Source organism: Semicossyphus pulcher, unplaced genomic scaffold (genome assembly GCF_022749685.1).
Source record: "Semicossyphus pulcher isolate SPU_LCO1_2020_fin unplaced genomic scaffold, fSemPul1.0.p SCAF_1, whole genome shotgun sequence".
Taxonomy (NCBI): domain Eukaryota; kingdom Metazoa; phylum Chordata; class Actinopteri; order Labriformes; family Labridae; genus Semicossyphus; species Semicossyphus pulcher.
Genome location: NW_027211603.1, coordinates 32,569,596 through 32,595,265, shown reverse-complemented (window position 1 = coordinate 32,595,265; position 25,670 = coordinate 32,569,596). Strand labels below are relative to the sequence as shown.

General features: G+C 41.8%; 1 protein-coding gene across 1 annotated transcript in view; it reads right to left on the bottom strand.

Moving 5' to 3' along the window:
- Positions 1–426: 426 nt before the first annotated feature.
- tshz3b (teashirt zinc finger homeobox 3b) overlaps positions 427–25,670 on the bottom strand; it is a 37,683-nt gene continuing 12,439 nt past the window's right edge. Inside the window, exon 2 of the mRNA XM_069660449.1 lies at positions 427–5,715. Coding sequence (XP_069516550.1) covers positions 2,072–5,715 — 3,644 coding nt within the window. The 3' untranslated portion in view covers positions 427–2,071. The remainder of the gene's footprint in view (positions 5,716–25,670) is intronic.

Sequence of the window (25,670 nt, the reverse complement as noted above, 5' to 3'; positions counted from 1 at the left end):
TGGTTGTTTGACTGTTCCACTGGCCCCTCACAATGATATAACAACTTTTTGTCAGTGTGGCATTGTTCACTGTTTCTAAGGACTTTTGTTAAAGGCTTCATCTTACTGTAGGTATGCATTTTTCCTTGTCTCAGCCACTAAGAAAACAGATGAAGCAATGGGGGAAAGCCCAACAATGATGGCATCTGTTTGCACACGTGTGTGTGTGTGTGTGTGTGTGTGTGTGTGTGTGTGTGTGTGCGCGTGTGTGTTTGTCTCCCACACGGCCCCGTTGCTGCCACTCACTGTAAACTAGTCTGCAGCTCGTCACAGACAGACGTTGACACACTCCCAGTCTAATGTGCTCATTAGGGACTGCACAGCACACACATAATTGATAGCCATGACACACGATGCGCACACACATTATTGCAAAAAACAGTTTCCTTTTTTTAATGCTGCAGTAGAAAACAAGGTTATATGAAGTCATATAATGGGGGTTCATTGTCAAGAACAACAACAACAGAAAACGAAAGAAGGAAATGAAAAAGACAAACGGCACAGAATGCATTACAGTATCTGTGCTGTTTACATGCCAATATTTTACACATAAGGATTCTTTTTTTATTTTTCTGCACTGGCAGCTGTCAGTTACTTCAGCAAATTAACTGCCAAAAATGTAGCGGAACTTGTCACTCAAGAGGTTAGTGTAACCATGGTTACCTTTCATATCCCAAAAAGATAAAGCTGCAGTGAGGAATCATGGCAGAGTAATTAGGCAGAACAAAAATAAAAAAGTAGGACCAATTGAAAAAGGCATTCAACAATATGAAACAACCAAGAGTGCTTATAAATAACAATTTACATGTGAAATATCTTCATAAAGTAACATCTTTTTGTACAACCTTCAATATCTTTTTAGTGTTCATACAGCGGCACATGTAGTAGTGTCTAGTAAAAACAGTCTTTAACCCTTTGAGCACGAGTTGGGGATAAAAAGAATCACCTGTTGTCATCCTTTTGCTACCTATCTTTTTTCATATCCTTTGATTAAATAACACATTTATAAAACTATTGTGCAAAACAATTTAATTTATGTCTTCATATACTGTGCACCAGCAGATAGCCATAATCCTTTTAAATTAAAAATATAGAAATGATGCATAATTTAGACAGGAATTAGTAATTACATTTTTATATACATATTTTACACACACCTGAATTAAAGTAGGTCCCTGATCGACCAAAGTAAATTTTCCCCTTTTTTTCGCAAAGCTTCAATGCTTTTGTCCAGTCTCACAAGCATCTCTCAGACAGACATTTAGTCCAAGATGAAAACCTTGCAGTGAAAGGAAAATCTTTATTTTGAAAATGCTTTCAATATCTAGGATTAGACTCAACATACTGTCTGGGAAACATAGTCCTTCTAATTCTCACAATAGCTTCGGTAATTCCCAATCTCAAATCTCGAGTCAAAAACGTTTGGATCTTAGGTGTAGAAGTGCTTTTACGTACTCAGAGGGTTAAATGTAAATGCTGACTCCATCACAAAACTAGATGAAAAGATAGAGAGCAGGGGATTGAAATAAAATAATAATAAATGGAAAGTGCACCAGATTTAGTTACAAAATGTTTAACTAATCTGTTTCATTTATGCATGCTTCTTACCACACCCCAGTGATGCCAAAATATAAAGGACCTTAATTCCATGTACACAAGTTTCAAAATACACACCACTTCATATTATAATCTCTTTTTTTAAACCTTCATATACTGTATGATCTCCATGACATCAGTCCCCATCTGCACAATTTGACAAAAGTCTCTATCCTGTCAAAGGTGATCATTAAGATCAAGTGTCTTGGGCTGGAGTAAGTCTACCTCACATATAAACAAAATAAAAGTGACAACAACACAAAATTTAAAACCATGTGCCAAAACTCAAAGCAGTAGTTCTATGGCATCTTTGTGCAGTTCCATCACATTATTAATCCTTTCTTTTCTTTAAAAGAAATGTCTGTGAAATGCTAAAGAGAGATAGAGCAAGAAAGTGAGCCATTACAAAAGAGTGCAGCATTGTCCCCAGCCAGTGCTACTGTTTCTCCAGCTCACTCACGTACATGAGATGGTCCTCGGGGGACTTCCCATGAGTTTTGCTCAGGTGAAGCTTGACCGCATGCTTGCTTGCAAAAGTCCGGTTGCAGAGCTTGCACTGGTACATGGCTCCACTGTCCTCGTCATTGTCAGGGGAGGGTGACTGGGATTCAGTTGAGGGAAGAGCGGTGATTAAGGATGGGGGCAAGGAGATGGGTAAGGAAGAGGGGAGGGATGTGGGTAGAGAGGATGGCAAAGGGTGGCTGGATTGGTGAAAATTTGAGAGCAGTTTTTCAGATAGTCCTTTGGTGTGTCGTTGATGATGATGCTGCGATATCTGGCTGAGCAGCTGCTCCCCAGACAGCTTGGCCAGATCTCGCAGACGGAAACCCAAGTGGGATTCCAAGTGGCTTACATAGGTGGATGGTGAGCGGATCTGAGAGGCACAGTCACTGCAGAAGAACACTGGGTGACCTGAATCCAAGTTTTTTAAGAATTTGGTGCCACCCGTTCTCCTCAGCTGGTACTTGACATTAGCCAACCAGTGTGATATTGTAGTCATTGACAGGCCAGTGAAACGGGAGATGTGCATTCTTTCCTGTGGGCTCAGGTCTGACATCATGTACTTGCCATCGCTGGTTTGTCTCAGACTTGAAGCAAACTGGGCTTGTAGAATGAGGAGGTGTTGAGGGTTCCAGTTGGACTGACGTCCTTTACGTTTCTGGGCTGGTGAAACATCATCTGTCTCCTCCTGTGTCAAACCTTCAATGTCAGAGCGCTCAGAGAGGCTGGTTGGTGTGGAGGACTTAGAGACAGCCTGACTCTCTGTCAGGTTCCTCAACATGTCAGAAATATCTGACAGTGCATTTTCTCTCAGAGGAGAGTTGGACATAAAGGAAGCTACCGCAGCAGAGGCTTTGGTCATCGTGATGGTGGCAGAGGGAGAAATTGAGGATGGGGTGGAGGTTGTAGAGGAGAGAGCTGTTGAACCAATACTACTGTTTTTGTCAGCATTTTTGCCTTTGGTGAGATCTATGGGTTGGTCGTTGCTCAGATGTTGCTGGTAGAAGTAGCGGTCTAAGTGGTCATTACTGGGTTTTTTGGTCTGTGCTGGTGGGGTAGAAGCAGCCACCGCTGCTTTCTCTGCCAGGCTATTGCTCATCTTGAAGAGCATGCTCATGGGGTCAAGAGAGGGCAGGGCAGGCTTAGCGGCCTTCCCCAGGTGGACGTTCATTACTGACTGCAGTGCGCTGAGAGGGTTGACAAATGGCTGTTCTGGAGGTGGATGGTCTGTGATTATAGCTGTACTGCCACACAGGGAGGCAGGCATGGGTGATGTCACGGCAGTGGACTCCATACCGTTTTCCACAGACTCCTTTATTGAAATGTCTCCATTTGAATCTCTGTGATTGGCACCACTTCCATCATCTGCTACTTTTTCTCGACTTGAACTTTCAGGAGTTTTACAGCCTCTTGCTCTATTTTCTTTTGGGGACTCTCCTCGGACTGAATCGCCTGCCTCACTGTTGCAGGGTGAGGGAGTGGTACGTTTCAAAGGGGATCCCCTCACAGCACTGCTGGGTTCTCTCATTTTCTCCTCCACCTTGGCTACTTTTTCTGTCACTTTCTTAACTAGTTCCTCCATTGCATGGAAGTTGTTTTTGGCCAGTGGGGAGGTCTGGCGGCTGGAAGGAGAGATCAGAGGCTGGCTCTTACTCGTGGGAGAGAGGATCTCACCTCCAGGGAAGATATATTTAAGGGGAGAGCTCTTTCCAGAGTTGCCTAAAGAGAGTTTCATTATATTTGGGAGCTGGTAGGCTGCATGGATACTGGGATAACCACCCCAGCTTGGAGCTCCATTCTGGGCTTTGTTAATGGCTGATGTCACTGTGTTCTCCAAGGACTTTAGGATGTCAAGACCACCTTTTGGACTTTCATCCAGATCCTCTTCAGTCAAATAAGTGTATTTTGAAGAAATATCAAACTTCTCCTCTGCCTCGTCATCTACTCCTGCCTTCTTCTCCTTGTTGAGATTATTACTATTGTTGATAATGGTATCTTTAGTACATTCCTCCTCTTTCTCCTCCTTTTTTATCTCCACAACCATGGCAGTGGGGGAGATGCTGGCTGGAGGGGGCACTGGGGCGGGTGGAGGGGAGAAGGTTGTGGCAGCCAGGGGAACAGACTGGACCTTTTCTTCGGCTGTTGTAATGGATATGGGGGCCGGGGTGGATGACTCTATAATTGGCTTGCCTTTCTTGATAGCAGAGTTGGTGACTTTAATAAAGTGTCCTGTCACCATCATGTGAGCGGTTAGCTCTTGCAGTGTGTCATGAGAGCTGCCACACTCCATACATTTGAGGATCTGTGACTTCCTGGATTCAAACTGCCAGGCATAACTGGCACCGTTCTGGTGTCCATAGCGGTTGTTAGGTGTTATGTAAGGGTTGGTGACCTTCTGAAGCATGTCATTAGAGTCATTGAGGGAGGTGGGCTTAGGTGTGACACCTCCGTTAGAGTCAGGTGAGCTAGGGATATCTAGGTCAATAGGGGCTCTCTTTCGAGCAGAGGAGATAATCTTAGCTGCCACTGGTGTAACGGGCTCTTTCAGAGGCACTTTCTGGTAGTGTTTCGTCTTTATCATATGGACACTTAGATCCTGGAGGGATTCAAAGGAGTGCCCACAGTACATGCACTTAAGAACTTTCTGTGCATCCTCCTTCCCCTCCATTTCTAGTAAGGAACGCTTTCTGGGTTTTGACCACCGTTTAGCACCCTCACCATCTGTTTCGTGGTTATCATCACGGTAGTGGCCTGTCTCGTTCATGTGCACTGTGAGCTCCACCAGTGTATCATAGGCTGCACTGCAGTCCTTACAACGGAACTTGCTGGCACCAGTAAATATAGAGCCATACAGCTTGGAGCTCTGCCGGTACAGCTGGACAGTACTAAAGAGGTTGGGTTCTGTAGATGCTGTGGATATCGCCACTGTGGGATGTTGAACCAGGCCCAGTCTGTGTTGGTGGTTTTGTGAGGCCTGCTGGAGGGTTTTAGCCATAGCTGTCTGGTGCCAGTCATAGCCTCCACTTCCACAGCTACTGCTACTGCTGCTACTACTGCTACTGCTGTGACTGCGAGGGGGTTTTTCTGCAGGGGGCTGGCTCAGGTTCAGATTCAGTGTGGACCAATAGGAGTTGGTCAGGAAAGAGGTGTAAATGGCCTTCATCTTTTCCAGGCTGTCAGCCACAGACCCGGTTGTGGCTAATATGGTCTCATCTCCACTTACTGGGACAACAGCATTGACAGCAGCTATCATTGCAGAGGAGGAAGACAATGAAAGGACATTTGAGGTGTCTTTAGAGAGGAGGACATCATCCTCATTTTTAAGTGAGGAGCTCTCAAAATCAGACATTCTGTCACTGGATTCACTCAAGTGAGACTCACTGTCCAGCTCCTGACCAGAGAAGTCAGCAGCATTTGGGGAGTCATGGAAGCCAGTTGATCCTGGCCTGTCCTTCAGAAGAAAGTCCTTGTCCTGACATAGGAACTTGGCTGCAGGCTCCTCACCCTCCTGGCCCGAGTCATCTCCATCTAGGTCCTCATCCAACAGGGCTGCTTCCTTCTCATCTTCAGGGACATACGCTGCTCAGGCATAGAGGAGGAAAGACACAGAGAGAGAGAAAGATTTGTTAGAATCACACTGACAGCATATCTAATAATGGAGATTCTCAACCCTGTATTCCTGTTACTTCACCAAGCAGGGAACTGATAGAAACAAGATACTGGCATTCATACTTTCTTCACAGCAAATAAAGTAATTATCCAATGATATTCAAAGACAAAGTATTTTCCAATCATAAACTGTTGCAGTAATTCTGTTCCAACACCCCCCTTTTACATTGACATTGTTTTCAAATTGGAATTAAGTCAGCATCCCCTCCCTATCTGTCTCCACCCCCAGGTCTTTGTTCTGTACTGAAGAAAATCAGAGACAGTCAGAGAGAGAGATGGAGAATGGAAAGAGAAATATGGAGGGAGGGAGAGGGGAAAAATGTCTCTTCAAACAGAACTTGCCACCTTATTCTTCTCAAGGGGCAACAGCTTGAAATTAAAACTAAATTTGAAATTAATGAAGCACATTCTGGCGGTGGCATTCGTTTCTGAAGTAATAAATTACTTGTATCAACCTCGGAGACAGCGGTTCCTGTCTGTCAATTAATATGTCTTACGCTTCTTCTGCAGACTCTAATGCATTCCCTAACAGACACACTCGCCATTTAAATTAAGCATGCATTTTCACTCATTACACTGCTCAGCCCTCGCCTCCTCGTAAATAAAAATGAATGTATGTACGTTTGCCTGCAACAAATCTCTCCCCGCAAAACCCATTTGCTTCAATTACCAAAGATTAGAAAAAAGTTTAGAGTTATTATTTACAGTTTAGCTTCGGGGAGTGGGCTTGAGGCTTTCAATTTATATTCAAATTCCTCTAGTTTAAGTATAATACAATGGAAATCATACAGAGAAAATATGTATCAAGACAAATCACGGTCTAGCCTCTTCGTACATCTATGAATGTTTTTGTTTGTTAATAAGTCTATCAAAAAGATAAAACAAAATCAGATAAGAAACGCTGCATGCTCACACTTTGTGATTAAAGCCGTATTTCTGAATAACAAATAGAGCACACACAGGCACGCATACACAAACCTCCTATAAGAGCAGCTACACTGACAAGGAAGATGAGCATGTGTGTGAACGTCAGTGGCCTTGTGTCTAGCATTCCATTCTGTAACAGGCCATCACTCATCTAAGCTGGTATGTAAACAGAGTAAGCCGGTCAGTGGGATGGGTGTGGCACGGAAGCACATATTTAATCACAGTTTACCTCTAAACAAAGAAAAGTTAAATAAATGGCAAAACATTTTACATAATGGCAATATGCATTTAAATGTTTAAGAACAACAAAAAGAGAAAAAACAAACTACTCTGAAATAATGAAAAAAATAGTGTTGCTAATAGCCTAATAATAATTTAAAGGTATAATAAGTAGGATTTTCCTAGAAAAATAAAATATACACTTTTACAAATATAATATAAATCATCACTTATGGGCCTCTATACATGTGTGTTGGTGAGTGTGTGTGCAGACCCTTGTGAGACCCTTCCCTCTGCATCTATTCTGTTGTTTGCTTTGCACGGGACGTTTTCAGGAGGGGCGCTGTTGTGGTTCCCTGAGCCAATCACAGCGTATAGGTGAGTGTGGGAGTGGTTTAAATGAGCAACCCGGCCCCATTCAGACCCGCGAACACGACGAAACAGCGATGCAGAGTTGGCCTTCTTTCTGTTGGACAGGTAGGTGCCTCAAACTGGTTAGGGCAAGCTAACCGCCAGTTAGCATGCTAGCGCAAAGGTAACCGTGATGCTCACCGGTGTTAGCTCAGCGGGGTGGGCGTGTTCTCGCATGAGAGAGTGAGAGTGAGCTTCTGGTGACGCAGAGCCCAGGAGGAGGGGCCCAGTTGAAATGTGTTGTTGACAAAATGCAAGGAAAAATCCTTATTATACCTTTAAGTAATGAATTTTGTCAACACACTGGCTTGTAAATGCTTGCACATACCCTCATAAGCTGCTAGACATAGCATACAACACACATCAGCTGTTGCCAACTCCAATCTCTAACTGAGCACTGCAAGTTGTGTGATGGTGTTTTTGTATAAATGAGAGTACTGCATCCGTAGCAACACACGGATGAGTCTATGTCATTGTCAGGCCACTGGTTGCCATTGGCGATGATACAACACCATGGGACAAACATATGCACCGAGACACATATATCCCAGAGCCCATTACACACACACACACACACACACACACACACACACACACACTCAGTTGTACAGTAACTGCTGTAGTCTAACAGCTCTTTGCCTTCAGGCGATCTCAGGAGCTTCTCTGTGCAGCATGCAGTCTGCTTCAGCGTTTAGTTTAACAAAAAGGATCTGTTTGAAACACTTCAAACATGATACATTATATGAGATTTTGATGCTGTTACATGCGATTCAAACACTGCAGGGTCACATGACTCCTATCCACACTGCAGTAGTGACTATTGTGTGTCTTGTATGTTATTGGAGTAGAACTATTTAAAAGCTTGATGATTTGTTTCAGCTTTAAAATGTATAAATATCCAACAGGCATACACATACACAAACACATACCTGCACACCCCTTCTCTCAGAGCTTCCCCATCTCTCCCTGTCTGTCTCTCTCTCTCTCTCTCTCTCTCTCTCTCTCTCTCTCCCCCACTCTGTCTCAGAGACACATCCACCCGCCCGCACATATGTGCAGCCGAGCAAACCCACATGTACATGCCATCTGTTCTGAATCAGCCAAAACGACAGCTGTTTAAGAGAACAATGCTCTGGCTGAGGAAACAGCAGAACACAGCAGCCCGGCGCTCTCATCAAGGCCAAACATCAATGTGAAATCTCCTTTAAAACACAACGTACACACTCCTCTTCAAATTAGCTGCCTTTGTGTGATAAGAACATGGTGTGTGTTTGTGTGTGTGTGTGTGTGCCCATCTGTGTACCTCCAAGCATGCGATATGTAAAGAGACACCTGCAGAGGATCAGGGAGAAAACAGTGTTTGCCAGCAGGACCGGGTGAATGAAGCTTTGGTGTGTAGGCTACAGCTACCTACATGGAGCATGAAGAACATTGCTGATTTATGGCCTCGTTTGATGTGGTGGCTGAAATGTTATGTTTTTTTTACCTTTACAAATAAATCCCTTTGCAAGTGGCCTGTAATTCACCCATTCACAAACACATACACATGCGCGCACACACACACACACACACTCACACTCACAGGCTGATCACAACAAAGACATTGGTAACAACTTGGAGTTCAGTGTCTAGCCTTATCTCCTGACCCACAGCTGCCCTTACAGTTTTAGTTCAACTAAAGCTGCCTGTTGATCTCAGTTTCAACATACTCTATATCCAATTTATTAATATAATAATACATATTTATCAATTAATACATCTATTGATGTCACTGTTTGTTTTTGTGTGAAATTCGGCATGTTTGAGTTCATTTGAAATTTGCTTCCTTTGTCAAGTCACCACCGAGAACTTGCTGGCAACTGGAGAGGGTGGTTTGTAATGTACCGGTGGCTCCCAAAGGCTCTGTTAGATAAATTTAAGTATGCATTATCCCCCACCATGTGTTCAAATTACATTTATTTTAAACACTAATAATGATACTAGAAACAGTGATACTTTAATTGTTGATGTTAAGGTTTTGTCTCTTTATATATTAAGTTCAGTCAAGTTAACAACAATTCAGATAAGCAAGAGGTGGATGTTTCAACCATTCATCCACTTTCATCTGTTTATCTGACCTCTCTGCCAACTCCACAGGTAGTATTCACAGTCTCACTCACAGCACACGATGAACCCAAAGCTCTTTCTGTGAAGTCGGCACGTTGCAGGTAGCTTATTGGTTATTGCAACGATAAATATCATCATGCCAATTTCTCATATATAAGCTAATTTTTCTTATAAATATTTAAACACTCTGATTTTTTTTTTTTCTTAGAAATTTGCTTAGCCTTTTTAGTCCTATCACTGGTAACTTTCTATCAGGGCAAGCCGTTTAGCTAGCACCAATAGAAAGTCACTGTAATATCGGCGTGGGGTTTAAATAACAGTGGCTGATCATTGTCCTTCGGTTCATTATTTAGGCAAATTGTGGCAGCGCGGTTTCAATTTGTATGTTGAGGATAGTAAAATAGAAAAAGGCTCATTCTAAACCTGACCATTATTGTGAGTATCCTTTTATTGTCAAATGAAGCTGTGACAAAGTTTGTAGTAAAGGGAAGAAGGAAAAAATATGAAACGTGATAGAAGAGGAGAGACTGAGAGGAGAAAAGGAGGAGGATGAGGTGGGAGGCAGGGCTTGGAAGAAAGTCAGGACTGGGGCCACACACACACACACACACACACACACACACACACACACACACACACACACACACACACACAGACATGAACATGCAGCGATGATCCCCAAGGCCTCTGGCTTCGGTCCAGGCTGTGAGGGTGACAAAACTATGCCACAGTATACTGAGGTAAATACAGAGCAACACATTCACGCACAGAAACACACACAACGCCACTGGAGTGGAGGAAGCCTGGGCCAAACACACCAGGTATACAGGTGCTCTTTTAATTAGCAGGGAGAGAGAGACAGAGTTCCAGATGAATTGTCAGCAGGGTGGAAGAGAGGGTTTGATCTCATTTTCAGAGGAACGGGCCGGAAGAGATCACTGATTTTGAGGAAGCGAACAGCACCGTTGTTTCTGGGAGAGGAAACGATGCTCGACATCTGAACAAAACTGCAAATCCCTGCTTTTACATTAAATAATTCTAATAATACAGCACAGATTAAGGTAAAAGGAACACTTTGATTTTCAGCTATATCAAAATACTCTGATAATAAAGCAGTGATTCTGAAGAGCAGTACGTGTCTGTGCTTTGTAAAGTGAGGAAATGCTTCTGCACTCTGCAGATGTTATGATGTTAGGAAACAGTTTATCATGCTTATATAACCACTTAACAGCCCTATCAGACACACAGGCACGTCAGCACTGTCTGTTTACACTTCTGCTTGGACCGTGCAGTTTCAGTTTGTGTGTGCGTGTGTGTGTATGTGTGTGTGTACGGTGGGAGACCGAGAGAAGCAGAGCATCCACGTCAGTCTCATGTAGGGCAACATTTTTGTGAGACAAAGCTGAAGACATGTTTGTATGATGAGATGAAAGTAAGCCACATCTAAAGGTTTTCTCATGTACCTTATGTGTGAGTGTGTGCGCATATTAACTACACATGTGTGTAACATTGCATCTACCCTCTTTCCCACTTGATGAGATCCTGTAATCTCCACCCTCGCCTCCCTCCCACCCTCTTTTCCATCCCTCCCCAATCACCAGTGCAGCCCACATTAATGAAGTTAATTGAATCTGGGATCGATAATGCTTAATTATTGTGATTTGACGTACACGGTCAGATTTGCAGGGTGGCTCTGTGTGTGAGTGTGTGTGGTGTGTGTGTGTGTGTGTGTGCAGCGAGGGTGGTTAAAGGGGCATGGCTGTCTGCAGTGAGTGCCTTGGGATTGGCGAGGCGTGCCATCGATCCCGTGAGGTGTTCCATCGACCCAGACGCCTGACGAATGGAGCTGTTCCTTCAACAGGCCTACATGACTTATCAGCCCTGTAACATATTTACAGCATCAGTGGAATATGACGCACTAATTGTTTCTCCATGTTGCTGGAAACATCACTGCACGTACTGAGTGATTCAGCATTCACAAATCACTTCAATAGTCCTGTAGAAAACTAGAAGGTACATGCGGTTATCAAAAGTAATATTACACTTCTACTTTATAGCTTTTATACTGTATAATGTTATTGCTATACTACTTGAGGCATTTGAAATATAATACAGCTTTCTAGAACGCCAGACTGAAATGTTTGACTCAACACTGAACTGAAATTGCCCCAGTTGCCACATTGTTGCCTATTGATTTGCAAATATTGTCAGTAATAGGAGCAACAATATTAAAGGTTAAGATACACAGAACAAGTAGTTTGGAAAAATCTCTGAGGGTACATCATTTATATTATCTCATGGGATATATCTGTATCTGTATCATATCACCCACCCAATCTTTTGCATTATGTATAATAGCATTACTTAAAGACCAGTTCCAGTCATGTTTTAAGACATATAAAGTGCTCTGCTTGAAATAATAAATTGTGTCTGATACGTTTTAACGTTTAATTACCTTGTAAATATCCTCCCAAGGCATCTCCTCCTTCTCTCTAATTAAAAATTCCCCAATCTGCATAGTCCCCGCCCACTATGCAAATTTCCAACCACCTTCTCCATTGTGAAAACAAAACATCTCTGCCATCGTTTAGCGGCAATTTGTTGGAACTTAGCTAGCTTGAAATGTAGTAATTAGCAGTAGTAACGTTAACGTTAGTAGTCAGTAGTGAGTTTGCAACAATTACGATGGCAGTTACAGCTGGCTTGCGCATTGCCGAAGTGGCCGCCATAGGTTACACATAATGATATGCATAGCGTCACCCCGTCCATTAATGGGATTGGCTCCTTAGGTTTGTGACGTCTCAAACCTGCCAATCTGAAAACGTGTTGTTCAGCCTGTCCTTGGTACACTGCGGTTTAAAAGCAGACAGGCCTAGTCATGGAGATGACTGCTGATGTTGTCCCTGATATGTCTTGTAGCACATGAAAAACACCACATGGAGATGTTTAGAAGGTTACACACTTGATTTTCACTGGAATGGGTCTTTAAACACAAGATATGATTTTCCTACAAACCTTGCTATATTTTATCGTACTTCAGTGTTAAATGTTTCAGGCATTTAATTACAATCAGGTTTTATGTCCTGAAAAAAATCATTTTTGAACACTTATTTGTCTTATTGATATGATAAACAGTAAATGCATCACAAAAAGAATATAAAGTATCATAAAAGGAATGTTCACTGATGCATAATGCTTTGACTGATTGTTACATTTGGACTGTGTACTCTACATACATTTTATTAGAGTCATTATAGTTTTAATCGTATATGTTGTTAAAGCAGTAGGTTTGATGTTTGAATTACATCTTTTAATACCGTAAAAATAGCATGTGGAAATAATTAAAGTAACTAATTTGTGTCTTTTTGATTGAATCATGTATCATATTTTTATAAGAGCTGTTATATACTCCTGTGTTTGTTTGCTTTGTCCCTTTAAACTGCATTTTCTACATAGTCTTATGCCTGTATCTGTTTGTACTGTATATGAATTATTTTTATGTGGAACTAGCTCCATACTGATAAGCGGTAATGAACAGCACGATAGTCCAAAATATGCAAAATGCCTTTCAAAAAAGCAGCGATAATATTAGCATATACAGCACATAGTGGCTGTTATAGTGCGGGAGAGAGAGAGGGGACGAGAGAGGGGAGATTAGATTTCGAGTGGCAACAGTTAGTGTGTCTGTCTGCAAACTGAAATACTGCGATTATTCAGAAACACCGAGGCTGTTGTAGCTCGCTTGTATATGTCCTTAAATGTTTGTGTGCCTGTGTGTGTGTGTGTGTTTCTTTGTGTGTGCGTGAACAATGTTAGCCCGGCTAATCATCTCCCCATGCCACTCAGCTGGGGAGCTGCTGACAGTGTATTTACATGCTGCTGTTACACTGCCAATACAAGGGTGTACGCCTGGGCTCGAGAACTACTGACACACTCACTGATTTGTGTTTTTGTTTGTGTGTACACATGTTTGTGTGGTAAGTGCAGTGCAGTCTCAAAGAGGCCACATTCGGTTATTTATAAAAACTGAAACTAAGCTGTGTGCCAACTAATTATCAAGTCAGTATTTCCTGCTACGTCTGACTCTTGGCAACGTGAACACACACGAGAGGGGTGAATATTTTACAACCTCACGCACACACATTCACACACGATCACATGCAAACACACATACTTGTGATCGGTGGTGCTGTGCCTCTACGTGACCTCACTCTGACTGTGAAGCTGCTTGTTAATTATGGAGGAGCTGTAAAGGGATAAGGGATGTGCTGTACAAAACAAAGATAATTATTTATTGCAAAAGACAGATGGATGAGGAGTGAATGGAAAGGTGGTTAGAAAACAAAAGCTGTGAAGAAGAATGGATGAATGATTTTAAGGTTGACTAGTATGACTGAGATGATCTTCTGCTATTTTCCAAATATCAAACATTAAGTGAAACATGAAAACTAGACGAGCACTCGCGCATTAGCTGAGGAAACCTCTTTCTCAGGTTCAGAGTATTTTGTAAGCCCGACTGTATGAAGGAATAATTATGATATGTAACTGAATAAAATAAACATTACAAGAATTTGATTTACATAAAGAGTGGCTGAATATATTTAGTTTCAAACCTTTGACGCGTCGATCGCAGTAAGCTGGCCAAAACACAAGTGCTTAAATTGAATTAAAGGTGCTAGCCCTCCAAAGCAGCCTCCTGTGTAACATGCAAATGCAGCACTTACAGTAATATGCCTAATAATTATTTATTTGATGACAATTTTTATTTCATAATACCAATGGTTAGGAAATTATCAAAAAAATACCCCCAAACCCCAGCAGTCCTGTGTAACACATACTGCATATGAGGAAACGGTTAGTTTACAACACACACATTTCCACAACATTCCCTCCTGCAGCTTGTTTGAGCAACACTGACTGCAACATGTGTGTCTTCAATCATTAGAAAGTGTGTAATAACAATATAAGGTAATTTCAACGTACTGAATACAGGCCAAGATGCAACATTGATCAACAGAATAAATGCTAAATGTGATTGGTTGGGCTTACAGCTATGATGTTTGTGTTGGCCACATATTGTGGACTCTAGTGTCTGTGTTCACATCACCGACACAAATCTAATGTATATAACAAAACAGTGTGTGTGTGTACGTGTGTGTGTGTGTGTGTGCGTGTGTGTGTGTGCGTGTGTGTGTGTGTGTGTGCGCTAAAAGAAAATAAAAAACAGCAGGATGTGCAGAGTTAGCCGAGCAAGATCCATCATTTCCACCATCTCCCATTTGTTTCTCCTCTTTGAACTTCCTCTATCCTTACCTCCCACTCATCTGCTCCTCCTCCTCTTTCTGCCTTTTTCCCTCCATTACTCCTACTACCTTCTGGTTTCACCTTCTCAACCTCACAGACACGGGCTCTCTGTTTCTCTTTTATTTCCACTAATTAGTTACTATGCTTTTCCTTTAATTCCTCAAAATATGTCCCACATCCTCATCAGAGAAGAGATTTGACCCGCCAGGAAGGCAAGGATGTACAGACACTCACTGCTGCACACACACAACAACACAGGGAATACTATAATGCTCATTAAAGGGACTTAAATGTAACATTTTAAGACGCACACAAACGTAGAAAAAGAGAGTAGAAATATCTGTTTTCTTCCCCTCCACACACACGCACACTGTCAGAAATCACACACTCTCTGCAGTGCAGTCTGGTTAGTCGCTGGGTATCTATTACCTGCCAGTCTGCTCTGATCTCTTTGGACAGCTCTGATCAAAAGATGTCATCCGACCTACTCGCCTTGGCTCGCTGGGGAAGTTAGGAAGGGGGAACGTTTGTGTACGTGTGTGTGCATGCGTGTGTGTTTCCGAGTAAATCTCACAGTGGTCTGGGTGTAAATAAAATGACAGGATCACTTTAAGGTCCTGTCAAGTAGGCAGGAGGCGATTATGATAACGCCCGCTCTGTTCCAACGCAAACGGACACACTTAAATTCACCGGCCGGAGCGTAATATACATGATATAGCTCTTTTCTCTGTCTCTTCCTGCCTGCCTCTGTGTATCGCCTTCTTCTCCTTTTCTTTCTTCGCCATCTCTCCTGCAATAAATCCTTTTTTCTGTTTTTTTTGGTTATCGCTGGTACAGGCCTGAGGTGCATCTGCTCAGAGCTGATTGAAAGCAAATGCCACTCAAAGACAGATTCAGGCTTTTAAATCTGAATATAACAATGTGTGCCAACTCAGCATCCACACACACACACACACCTACATGTAGACGCACATCTGCAACATCCTGCATACAGAATAAAGAGAATGCTCCAAAATGAAATAGTAAAACAAACAGAACACAGATGTAAAAACAATGGTGCTGAAGCTCTGTCTGAGCAATAAAAGGTGTAAAATGTGAGGGGTTTTAGAGGAAAGAAAAACGGCTGGCAATAAAGCTGGAAAACAGAACTGCTCCGAGGCAATTTAGACTGCAAAACACAAACCATTAAGTTTGTGCATTATCTTTTAATTTAATCTTGAATGATTTATAATCCATCACGCAAGGCTTCAACCATATCCAATTATTCTCTGCTGCTTGATTGACAACAAAGGTGATTTATTAAGCTAATAAAAACTGATGTGCTCTGCACTTGCTCTGAAAATAACCAGCCGGACTGAGAGCTTAAAGACACACTCGCCCACGAACACACCCACACACACCTCCCCCCTAAGAGGTAAGGGATCGATACTCTGCATGCATGTTTATTTTAAAGTGTGTGTTCATGTGTGCCGGTTAAAGTGTGTGTGTGTGTGTGTGTGTGTGTGTGTGTGTGTGTGTGTGTGTGGGAGCCCTATGAATAATCACTTAAGTATCTCTTTACTTAAAAGAGAAATCAGTCTCCATCTGTCGCCGCCGCTCGCTTGTTGTGCTAGAAACGTCGGAAATCAAAATGTCAGGCGCAGTGACGAACGGTGGTTTTTCCCAATGCAAGGCCGAGTGATTATATTAGGCTTTAATTCCTCCATCCACGGCATATATGTCATCTTAGCCTCCACTTTATCTGCTAATGTTACGCTCAATCACTCGATATTAATGGAAAAACAGAGAGCCAGGGGGCCCCGTAATGGTGGCGAGCGTGTGTGCATGTGTGTGTTGGTCTTTGTTGATTAGCGGCAGGGTGGGGTTGGAGAGGAGGGGGTTAACGGCCCTGAGTTCACATGCATATCAATGTAGGAGAATGCCATTAAGAAATATTAGCATGTTTACAGCGCCAACCCATGTATGAGGCTCATTTAATGAGGCTTAGAGTCACAGTCACACATGTTTTAAAGTGGCTGCACACACACACACACACACACACGCTGCATGACCTGTTTTCACTGGCTTCAGTTTTTCACAAGGACTCTGGTTTCGTTGTCACTTTTCTGACATGTTTGAAAATGTGGACTTCATGAAGTCGGGTTTAAGGCGACTGTCCGTGTTACAGCTGTAATTCTACACTGATTAGAAACAAATGTTCTCTTAGCAGAAGAGGAATCATCACATTAAGGAGGGACATTTGCTTTTGTTCAACTGTAAAAAAGCTTTTTTAAGGTGAGAAGATAATTTTTTACACCGTGTTTGTACAATAGTATTATTTGTGACGGAAATCCCCTCAAACTGTGTGTAATCCAAACAGACAAATAAACATTGATGATTACCTTACCGATGTGACTGCGCTGATAACAGCACCCAGACACATTTAACACAGTCAGTGATATGTGCTCTGAAGAAGAGCCACAGATTCACAGATTTCAAAATAAAAGAGTTGTTAAACATGTTAAACATGTTGTAAATATGTTAAACTCTAATACAGCGAGCACGCCTGGTCTATCTTAAGTGAGACAATTACTTCTGTTGGATTGAGATTGTTGGAAGTCTCAACTATAGCCATGCACTACATTTTCTAATTTAGATTTTATTTGTTCTTTCTTTTTCTTTTTTTAAATAGTTTAAATAATGACTTTATACTGATATGAAAGAAAATAAACCATAATCAAGTTGTTTTCTGCAACTTGTTGTCGCACACATGAGAGCACACACACAAGCATACACAACAAAAAGACACAGAAACAAGTAAAGAGCATTGCGTTGACTAAACACTGTCTGATGGCATATTGTTATTGAGTATTTCACAAACTCTAGCCGACCTTTAAATTAAAATATCAGCAGCAGTTCGTTATTATTTCATGTGTTCAGAAGCTGGAACTTCTAATTCTATAACAAATAACTAATATTTAAAATATTTGCTTATATATTATTTAATCCAAAATTACTGTGCAATATATATTCCTATTTTTTTTACAGTGAAGTGAAAATTAAATCTTTTTGAGTAGTGACATTTTCACTTTTCACATGTTTGATAGCCAAGGTCTCCTCCTTGTCAAATCATTAGTGCTGATATACACCTGGTGAAAAAAGTTTGAAAACGTTTCCATCATGTTCTCTAGATTGTATGTGTGTCCATCTCCGCTACACCACATCATGTCATGGAGATCCTCCATCTTAAAAACACATACACACACACACACACACACACACACACACATATGTACACTAAAACAATACAGACACTAACTGTAGTGTTGGAGACATATAACTGTGATTTGTGACAGCTGTGTGCAGGACATCATGTGACAGCTGCACACATACACATGTGCACACTTACACCCACACACACACACACACACACACACAGGCACACACAGACACGCTCCCCCAATGTAAAACAGACCGTTCGCTTGTCTGGCGTGCCTTGACACAGGCCACAATTGATTAGTGTGATTTACAACATAGTAACTCTACACACAGTGTACACACACATGCAGACACTCTGTGAGGGATGTGCGTGTGTGTGCGTGTTTGTGTGTGCTGGACTGCATTTGTATCGGGTTTGTGGAATTCATAAACACTGAGTCTTGTCAGGACTATGTTGAACGCTGTTTCCTCTAAGACAGGAAGTGACAAGCTTTCTGTCTCTTTCTTGCTCTCTCACACTGACACACACACACACACATGCACACACACTCGGTTATAGTGACTCTGACAAACTGCTAAAAGTCTGTTTCCAAAGTACAGATCATTTCCAGGTTTATTTTAAAAGTATATTGAACCTTTGTGGGTTTTCAAGTGCACACATCATGTGGCATGCTTTAAAATCCCCTCAGTCACATGATGTTTAATTTAAGATGCCTCATGTATAAGAGTATGGGGACTGTTTCCAGTTCACATTATCAAGACATTCATACACAAGACACTTCACTAAATTTGTACCCATTCACCCTGGGCACTAGGACCAAAACAATGGGTCTCATTTATCAAGCGAGATGCTGACAAATGTGACCAGACAGCTTTTTAAAAATGTGCCTTCAGGAGACATTTTTTGGGTCTTTGAATAAGCTCTCACTGAATGGATGTGACGTTACAGATGCTGATGAATGGGACGTTTCATTCAAAACTTAATTTGTGTGGAAAAAAGAAACATATTTTGAGCCTCTAGGTATTTTTAATTTTATGCTTTGTGCACTAACAAACAAAACTATCTCCTAGTCAATGCTCATTAATTTTAATATACCAGCTTGTAGTTTAGAGTCTGAAGATGCTCCTTTATTTCAACAACACAAGTTAAACTCTCAGTTCAGGAATCATATTTATTGAAATGTCCATGTAACGATATCTCATGGTGCTTTCATTCCAGAGCGACAGAGTTTCAGCCTCCTGTGATGGAAGTGAGGGTGGATGAATCCATCAGGGTTAATCTCTGGAATTCTTGGTCGAGATATGTAATGGTTGCTTTGGCTTAGGCCACGTTGTGACGATTCATAGACCACAGCCAAGTAAAACGAAGCCCATATGACATAATGATGTGCTCTAATACACTTTGAGTTGACCGATAAGAGGTCAGGAATGTCCGACAATTCATTGATACCTCCAAAATACTCACTTTCATGTTAATATTTAATTCCGTTTTTTACGCCTTTTTAGAGCTGAGAACAACCCTGTAAATGCTAATATTTTTGGGCCTTTGGAGTTCAGTGTAAAGTGTTTCCACTCATATAGTAGCAGTTGCAGCTGTTGCTGTGATTAGGGAGGTGTTAAACACCCAAGCTTATAATGGTCAATGAATCAATAGCTACATGTTAACCAATCAAGTGTCTATTGACTGGGTTATAAGTGCTAATGAAAGGCACACACTCACACACTCTCTCCTTTTCTCTTTCTGCTCCCCACTGTAAAGTGTTATGATTCTGTGTGGCACTGTCCCTTTAAATATCCCGTGTTCTTTCATTTAGTTCAATCAAAACAGAGACTTGTGTTTCTGTGTCGCTGGGTTGTGTGATGTTTACAAGATAGAAAGTGTGAGTGTTAGAGAGAGAGTTCAGTGAGGCTGGATTTAACCTGGGGCAATGCTGCAGGCTAAATCATTCCTGGAAGAGTGGCAGAAAAGGTAGAAAGCTAAATGTTAAATGCTGACTGATGCTCTGTCTGCAGCTTCCACCTCTGCTGCTCGCTCTGTTTCCCGTCCTGCTCGGTGTGTTTCTGTTTTATAGAGGTCTTCTTCTTCACTCTCTCCCTTTCTATCCTTTCAAACTACCTGGATAAGTCTTTCATTGATACTTCTTCTCTATTCATGTCTTCCTAACTAGCTCTGTGTCTTTATTTGCTCTGCCCAATATGTTAAAATATTATTTTATATGAAATAAATCAGCCTAATCACTGAAGCTTGAGATGTGTTCAGTCATGTATTTTCATACTTGGGCAAACAAAAGAAACATTTAATAATCACAAAATGGAAATTGTGAGTGATAGCAGTTTAGGCAGCTTAAAATGTATTTAATTTCAAACATGTGCAGCCCTTGAAGTCATTTATTTAGCCATACTCAGGGAATATTTCTCTTGTGTTGTTCTCCATATAAAATGACATGGTTATAACACTTGTTTTTGTTTTAAAACATAAGATAAGAAACACTAGTAAAGCAAGGCATGCAGATATACCCCTATGATAATTTGTGAACTTATTTAGCAAAAAAAAAAAAAAAAAAGGTTAAATACAGCTAAGATTTAAAAGAGTTTCTGTTTCTTTCCTGGACAACAGGAAGACTTTCTAAGACTTTTAAGGGACTCTCTCTTTGTACATGAAATGTTATGCCAGCACATAATTTTGGCTCATGAAACATGATTCTGTTCCTGGTTTATTGTAACAGGTCAAAATGTTGGGAATCACTTTTATTTCTTTCAGCTAAAACAACAGGTTACACTGACCAGCAGTAGGCTGCTGTAAGTGAAACAAGCCCTAATGGACACTTGATGGTGATGAACTGTAGACAGGCGGATATAAAAAGGCTAGCTTAGCAACAATAATGCTACAACCAAAGACTCTCTAAAAGTAACAGGCGCAATGTTGATTTAGAACTGACTGGGATGTCTGCTCAAGGTATCTGACGAAAGGCAACATCTCCTGTTTCTGGCTAATGTCTATCGTAAATAAAGTGTATATGTTGTTTAAACCAGCAAATATAAATGACCTTACATTATTATATACATTCTAAATCCTGATTAGAGAAATACAAGATAGTCTCTTTGTGACTTCCTGCCTGTTTCTCTCTCATGCTGTTGTTATGTCTCAGACCTCGGCTGGTTGTGTGTATAGAACGTTTGGTTCCACCGGCGTGCTAGTTTTGTATAAACTCTGGATAATAAATGGTGGTGAGGGACCTAAAAACACATAGGGACATCACAGATCTAAATGCACATATGAAGGTTAAAATGAGCATACAGCTAAAGTTATTAAGACACAAACTTGCACTGTGCCAAAAACTTGACTGGATCTGAACCAAGAGTTTTTTAAAGATGTGCATTACAACTCACAGGTGTAAGCTAGATTTTAAAAGTATCCACCAGGAAAAATGTTTAAACCACTACCCCTATACACATGAATTTTTACTGCATCCTTGCCATATCTGTATCGAACTACCTTACTTCGTTTGAGGAAGTTGAGGAAGACTCTGCTTATGCACTAAGTATAGTGCATTAAGTAGGCACGAAGACAGGCAGGACTGACTTATTAAAGGCCTCCTGATGTCGCACAGAAAAAGTATATAGAAAGAGACAAAAGTACTTCGATAAAGAATGAAAAAACTAAGTTGAGAAAGAAGTTGAATCAGGGCCTTCTTTGGTTCATCAAAAAATAAATCATGAGGATGGCATTCTGACGCTGTTTGACAAGCATTTCAGTTGAAGCACACTGTGGCCTTGGTTTATCGGCTCAATCAGGCATCAAATTCTCACGTCATTCTCTCTTTTCTCTCATTTGTCTCCCTCACGGTGACTGTCCAAAAAATGAAAATGCCTAAAATAAGAAATCTTTGAATCATCAACAGATCAGGTGGTTGTCATTCAGTCTGGTGTACGTTTACAGCTGTGCAAGTACAACTGGAGGTGCATGAATCCACACCAGTTTGAGGAGCTCGTTCTCTCTGCCAGACCTTTTAAAAAAATCCTTTCTCCCCTTTTCCAGCCCATCTCCTCCTAATTAAATGGAGCAGTGCCACTGACTAACAGGAGGGCCTGTTTTATCAGCACTCACTGGTTACACTCCTCCATGTCCCTCTGAGTGGCTCAGGGAGAGGAGGGGACCAAAGCTACGGCAAAGTCTGCAGTCATCAAGCACAGATTTGTTAGCAGTAAGGCAAAATGTTAAAGACACAAGGAGCATTTGATACTGCAAAGAAGGAGAGACAAAGAAAGACTCCTCTTCTTTCACCTTTCCCGTTTTCGTTATCCCCCTCCTCTCCTCCCCTCCCTCCCTCCCGAGCAAACCCAGGACCAAGTACCAACAAGGGTCATATCTTTTTAATTATCTTTCCCGCCTTTGATTAATTATTCGCCGTGACAACGCACGTTCATAATGCTTTTCACCTGCCGCCGCTGACTGACGGCCCCTCTGTTGAACTCAAAAGCAAACAGCTGCTGCCATGATCGCCTAGCAACCGGCCGGTGATGGATGAGTACGAGAGATGGATGGCCACAATAAATCACCACGTCTGCCTTGGCGCTATAGAAACCTGGGAAGAGTGAGAGAGATAGAGGAGAGAGGAGAGAGGAGGAGGGAAGGGAAGCAGGGAGCATACCCAAAAACCCCAAATGTATCCGTTCTTATTTAAAATGCAGGCGTGCGTGTGGAAGGAGGTTTGAAAAGGAGCCAAAATGAGTTTGTTTTGTTCCCACTTCCTTCACTCTCTATATTTTAACGTCTCCTCTTGTGTTAGCATAGCGTCATTTCGCCTAGGTGGTCAACTGGTCAAAACAAACGGTAAATAATCAATATAGTGTTAACTTTTCATGATAATTAGGGAGAAGACAAAAAGACTTAACACTGATATCAGTGAGAGTCTTCTAAATACAGTTACAGTGTCAACACCAGTAAATAATAGACCACCCATTTGCTGACTGTGGCCACACATTGAGCACTGTAACACATAAACTTAACATGAGTTATACTAGAAGTACATGAAGGTTGACAGAGTATTTGTATTAACTACGTCTAACTCTTGTCATGAATGAACAAAGCCTGTGATCTGCTCTGTAGCATGAAGTGTGTGCAGTGAGGCCTTCTTGCTTTTTCATTCAGTGTAATTATCTGCCACTCTTAGCATGATCGCTACATGGTTGCGTCATGTGTATTGGCAGACAAATAGTTATTAGGGATGGTGCTTGTTGAATGTAAGGATGGCTTTGCCAAAGCTGTAGTAAAAAGAGAAAAATGCTCGTAGCCATCCGCACAATGTCAGAGCATGAGCCTCGAGAGTTTCTTCAGTTTAGGCCAATCTAGATCCACACGCTAAATTGTGATACAATATGCAGAAGGCTGAGAAACACTGGCATATTTGCTAAACAGAAACTTCAATTGGAAAGAATGGGGCACCATCTTGAATGAAGATATCCAGTTCTGTTAAAGACCCCCTCCTGTGGAAATCAAGTGTTAAAAGTCGTGGCTGGGCCTGTCTGCTTTTAAACTGCAGTGTACCATGGACAGGCTGAACAACATGTTTACAGATTGGCAGGTTTGAGACGTCACAAACCTAAGGAGCCAATACCGCTAATGGACGGGGTGACGCTATGCCTATCATTATGTGTAACCTATGGCGGCCACTTTGGCAATGCGCAAGCCAGCTGTAATCGCCATCGTAATTTTTGTAAACTCACTACTGACTACTAACGTTAAGGTTACTACTACTGATTACTACATTTGATGCTAGCTAAGTTTCAACAAGTTGCCACTAAACGACGGCAGAGACGTGAGAAACGTAGCACAGATGCCTTGGGAGGAGTTTTACAAGATAATTAAACATATTTTACAGAAAAAAACACATTAGACACAATTTATTATTTCAAGCAGAGCATTTTATATGTCTTAAAACAAGACTGGAGCTGCTCTTTAATATAGTGCTCCACTAATTCAGCATTGCACTCCTACAATAGTGATTCTTAATTTAAGTTACTGCTTTGTTATGCAAGTCACAGCTAAACTTGCTAGCATTTTTTTTGTTTCAGGCCCAACCCACGCTGACTCAGGTGTTATCATTGCGCAGCTCCCTATGGATCCTCAAAAACCTTTCTATCTACAGACTTGGATGTGTAAAGCCGGTGGAGTTTCTCTTTTCATAAATCCATAATGGAAATATGTGAGACGGAAGTTGCTTTGGACCATGTGATATGTGAATCTATTTTTAGCCAGAATATGACTTTATATATGAATGTGTGTTAGAATGTGAGAGCATGAATAGTAGAGAGGTGCGCTTTAACATCTCTCATCAACTCTAACCTTTGACCTTTAAGGACACAACCTTTGATCTTTCTCTTTAGTGTTTAAATTGCTGCACAGTTTCAGTCACTTCATCTCCTCACGTCCCTGTTTTTCTTCTCTCCCTCCTTTTGTTGAGACCCCGACTGTCCCTTCTTCCTCCCGCCCCTCTCCTCTATCTTCACCTGCCGTGTCCTCACACACAAACACACACTCACTCACACACACACACACAAACCCACTCGTAGCTGTAGCTCAGGTTACAGCTCTGTAGCGATCCAGTCTAAATAATACAGCAGTGATGAATGGCAGGGCCAGATTCATATCCATCAACGGGCTATTTTTTTTTAAGGAGCATCCATCTTCTGTAAGGCCTCCCTTTGAATCAGAGGGAAGTGAGGAGAGAGAGAGACTGTACTGCCCCAACCCATGGGAGAGACTTGGTTGTGAGTTTATGTGTGTGTGTTAGATAAGACATCGTGACTGATACACGCCTGCAAGCAACCCCCAAGACACATGAGCATGGGAGAGAGACACACACGGATTGTTATTGACACACAAACACGACTGCATGCCTGCACATGCATCACAGAGATTAATGGAGGTATGATTTACAATCTATACTTATTTATGATGTGAAATGTGAGTAATTGAGTGTAAAATACTATTTAAAGCTGCTTTATCAATATCAAATGCAGACACTGTTTTTCTCCCAATCAGCCATAGGGGATATGGAAAGAAATCGGGCCAAAACATTAGTGAAACTAGTCCAAATGATTTCTCCCTCTACTCCCCGAACTTCTCACACACTCACTCACTCATTCAGCAGCAGTAATCCCCCTTTTTCTCTTTGCTTCCCTCTCTCCTTCTCACTCTTCATCCCTCACTCCCTCCCTCTTTCCCTGGAGAAGTGGACCTCAGAGGCAGTGGAGGAAGGAATGCCCTACACACCGAAACACACGTATGTGCTTGTATACGCACACACACATGGATACGTGCTCCCACACACACACATGTGAGGCCCTGGCAAGGCCCTGTTTGATAAATGACACACGTCTTTGTGTCAGGAGAGAAGGGTGGGTCTGTGATGTATGGTGCGGACGATGAGAGGGGGGAAATCGACTGTTTGGCAGTGAGACGACGCTCGTCTGCTCGCTTCTCTCTCCTCTGGTTTCTGGAAAAGCACGCAACACACACACATGCATCCGCGAACGCGCGTTAACTCGCAAACACACCACATCAATGCACAGTCTAATATAGAAGCTCACGCATACATGAAACCCACACCACATATTCTGTCTGCATGAATTTGTTTCGGGGAAAGAAAAGGTCGCCCTGCTTTTCTTTTTTCAGAATCCTCCCTGTTTTGGGCTCT